At 41.9% G+C, this 3,510-nt stretch overlaps 1 protein-coding gene across 1 annotated transcript; it reads left to right on the top strand.

Moving 5' to 3' along the window:
• Positions 1–410: 410 nt before the first annotated feature.
• On the top strand, positions 411–3,282 carry LOC311110057 (homeobox protein Hox-A10b-like). The gene is made up of 2 exons (XM_084152967.1): positions 411–1,258; positions 2,286–3,282. The coding sequence occupies exons 1-2, from the start codon at positions 478–480 to the stop codon at positions 2,561–2,563; spliced, it is 1,059 nt and encodes a 352-aa protein (XP_084009093.1). The 5' UTR covers positions 411–477; the 3' UTR covers positions 2,564–3,282.
• Positions 3,283–3,510: the final 228 nt, after the last annotated feature.

Below are 3,510 nucleotides of genomic sequence, written 5' to 3'. Positions count from 1 at the left end.
CTTCTTGGAGAGAAAAGTGTAACTAGCTTTCCACTAAAATGTTTTCAACGTCTGAAGACATCTGCAGTTATTTGCACTGTCCCTTCACATGTAAATAGTTATTTGTGTATGATCATATCTTCCCCTCTCTCTGCCTCGTGTGTGTGTGTGTGTGTGTGTGTGTGTGTGAGTGGGTGCATGAGGTCAATGTTTACAACACAGATTATCGTAAAAGGTAATGCAGCACATTTCATATCACCTATACTATCTATCCACCAGTTTAGGTTGAACTGAAAGCCTTTAATACACCACTTACCTTGACTTTTTCATTTATTCTATTAAACCTTTAAACAAAATTAATATTGGAAACTGGCATTACGTGCCATTACGTGCCTTGAATGGGAGGAGTCTCTCTTACTTGTGTTTTAATTGGCTGTCAGCTAAAGCGCAGAGAAGTGTGAGTATCAGTAATAATATTCAGCATGTTTTGCACAAGAAATGTCAGCCAGAAAGGGCTATCCTCATCCTCCGTCAAATTATACCCCAACGATGTCACGCTCTGACAACCAAAGTGGAAATTCGTTTTTAGTGGACTCCTTAATCCACGGAAGAACCGAGAGCGGTGCCTCCTATTACCAAAGTAACAGCGTGTATTTGCCACCAGGCTCGGAGTACTCCTATGGACTACCCAACGGCACTTTTTTCTCGGGGCTCAGTAAACGCAACGAGAGCAATTCTCAAACTACGGTACCCTCATCTGGCCCATATTCCCATATTCAAGGGATGGAAACATGGCTAGAGACCTCGAGATCTTGTCAAGTAGATCAGCCGAACAACCAGCAGCAAATTGCTCATTGTTCATTCTCTCCGAGCATCAAAGAGGAGAATGCGTATTGCCTGTATGAATCGGAGAAGTGTCCAAAAAGGTCAACAACGAGGGACGACATTTCATGCCAGGTTACAAACAGCACCGTGCCTGTTCCCGGTTACTTCCGCCTGTCTCAGACATATACCTCTTCAAAGCTTTATCAAGACGTTCAGCCGAACCCACAGCCGACTCACTTCGCTCTCCAACGTCCGGCCCGTTTCGACACCTCACCACCATCGGCTACCCCGGTGGTGGATACAGACAGGAGGGAGAGTGAAGCACCGCCTGACCCACCACCATGTGCTCCAGCCCCGCCAAGAGATGAGGACACCCGGACATCGTCTGCGGATGGTTTGTCCTCCCCCGAACCCACCGAGAGCTGTGCAGAAAGTCCAGACAAACCCGTTAAAGGTGAGTACTACTCTAAATCCCAAATATGACTTTATGACAATGGGCTCTTGATGGGTGTACACGGAGGGAGTGTCAATGCCCCCGAGTCAGTGTAGATGTGCCTTGGCGTTAACCTTGGTTTTTAGAGGCATATCCTACTGCTATATCGATTATATTGTGGACATTAAAACTTCCCCATATGTGGGTTATATGCGCAGTGGTAAAGGCATTTCTTTGTTGGGTTTGACAGAGTCGCCATGAGCTGGGATTTCCTCCAGTTTTTTAAATGATTTTCTGACGAGGAGCAGCAAGTCCAGTCCAGTACATGTGTCCAATACAACGCGTCGATGTCCTCAGGCGTCCCCATAAACCATCAAATGCAGCCATAATTTCAGCAGACTATGAGTTTCTTTTGTCTTAATAAAGGCGTATTATTACATTGACATAGAATTAAGTGGATATTGAGCACAACGTGGATGTAATGGCTTAGGTTTTTGGATAGACGCTAAATATGTGCATACAACGTGCATTGTGTGTGAGTGTGTGTCGGTGTGTGTGTGTGTGTGTGTGTGTGTGTGTGTGTGTGTACATTAACTTCGTATTACTGTCAAATAAACTCATGGATCCAGGATGGCTATTCAAAGATAATTTTAGACAACTAAATGTTTTTTTGATAGGATAGGTATTTGGTCAGTGTTTGTCTATAGATGCAAACATGTTATGGAATTGGGGAATACATTATTTCTGTGTACAATAATTACATTTGGGCAACAATTATTTTAAAAGGCTGTCTACCTCCGTTAGCATGGTCGTGCAATATTTACTCACGAATTCAACGAGGTTACATTAGGCCAAAGTAACTTGGAAAGTGCATTACGCACGAATTACGCATAATGTTTTTCATAACAAATGCACCGTTTTTGATAAATAACGTGTTTATTTCATACAGTATTTAAATACAAAACCAGTTGGAAGAATATACACTGGCATTTTAAAGTTACATCAGTGCAGTAGCAGTAGTAATTTCTCTTTCATTTCCTTTCTACAGGAGATGGAAAATCTGAAACCAAGGCTAACTGGCTGACAGCGAAGAGTGGCCGGAAAAAGCGTTGTCCCTACACCAAGCACCAGACTCTTGAGCTCGAGAAAGAATTTCTCTTCAATATGTACTTGACTCGTGAGCGTCGCCTGGAGATCAGCCGCAGCGTCCACCTGACAGACAGGCAAGTCAAAATCTGGTTCCAAAACCGAAGAATGAAACTGAAAAAAATGAGTCGTGAAAACAGGAGCTATCGGGAGCTATCGAACAACTTCAGTTTTTCGTGAGACATTCGTGCCGTATTTGGCGCCCTCCTTCATCAATGGCAAGGGCGCCTTCCTTCGAGAAACCCTTGTTGTGTGAATATGACCGTGTAGGATTAGCCTACTATAGCTAACTTATTGATATGTCGTTTTTTTGACGTTGTACCTATATACGTCTCTGTTTTGTTTGTCGTGGTTATGTATTTATACTGTCAAAAGATATGGTTGCTCCGTTTATGTATAGAGCAACAGTTAATATAGATATGGAACGACTTAAGTGTTTCAGAGCTGCACAATATCGGCATTCGTTGTACATAACATAATACATGTATATAGCCACCTTGAGTGACGCATTGACATCTGTGCATGCTGGAATAGCTCTTGGGGAAATGTTGTAACCTGTAGCAATATAGGCCTACGTTACGTCATGGCTAAAGAGCCTTGAGTGGTTTGATATTTAATATCTGCACATTTTGCTGGTATGATAGCCATTTATACTAAAAGCATCACACAATAACTATTTTGTTAAGGGTTTTATTTATACACACGAAATGTATCTGAGACTTGTAAATATTGTTTACAGTTTGCCTTCTCATATTTGTCTTCATGATTTTATTGTTCTCGCCGACCGTTTTAATAATATTGCCCATATTCTCATTGCTTTGTCTATGAGACTATACTGTGAAATTCATTGATATGTGTGTCGGCCTCACTAAGTAAGTCAATAAAAACATGGCACGTTTTTACCTTGCATTAGCATGCTTTAGTCCACAGATCATGTTTCCTGTATAGAATGTAATCTTTCATACCCAAGATAGGAATTGCCGGGGGGCGGGACTGCCCTCTTTATTCCACGAGCTTCCATTTTTCAGATGCGGGTTGGCTTTACAGTAAAAAAGAAAGAAAAAAAAGAACATCAGTTCCCTCTTTTCTGTGATACTAATGCCCTTCATTTCAATATGAATCATTGC

The sequence above is a fragment of the Coregonus lavaretus genome (genome assembly GCF_964263955.1).
Source record: "Coregonus lavaretus genome assembly, chromosome: 3".
Classification (NCBI taxonomy): Eukaryota; Metazoa; Chordata; class Actinopteri; order Salmoniformes; family Salmonidae; genus Coregonus; species Coregonus lavaretus.
The sequence above is the reverse complement of the archived record's forward strand: the minus strand, read 5'-3'. Positions and strand labels throughout refer to the sequence as shown.

Coding starts and splice junctions, on each gene's coding strand:
- LOC311110057 (XM_084152967.1), top strand. CDS start 478: ATGTCAGCCAGAAAGGGCTATCCTCATCCTCCGTCAAATTATACCCCA. Junction 1,259..2,285: donor TCCAGACAAACCCGTTAAAG/GTGAGTACTACT, acceptor TCCTTTCTACAG/GAGATGGAAAATCTGAAACC.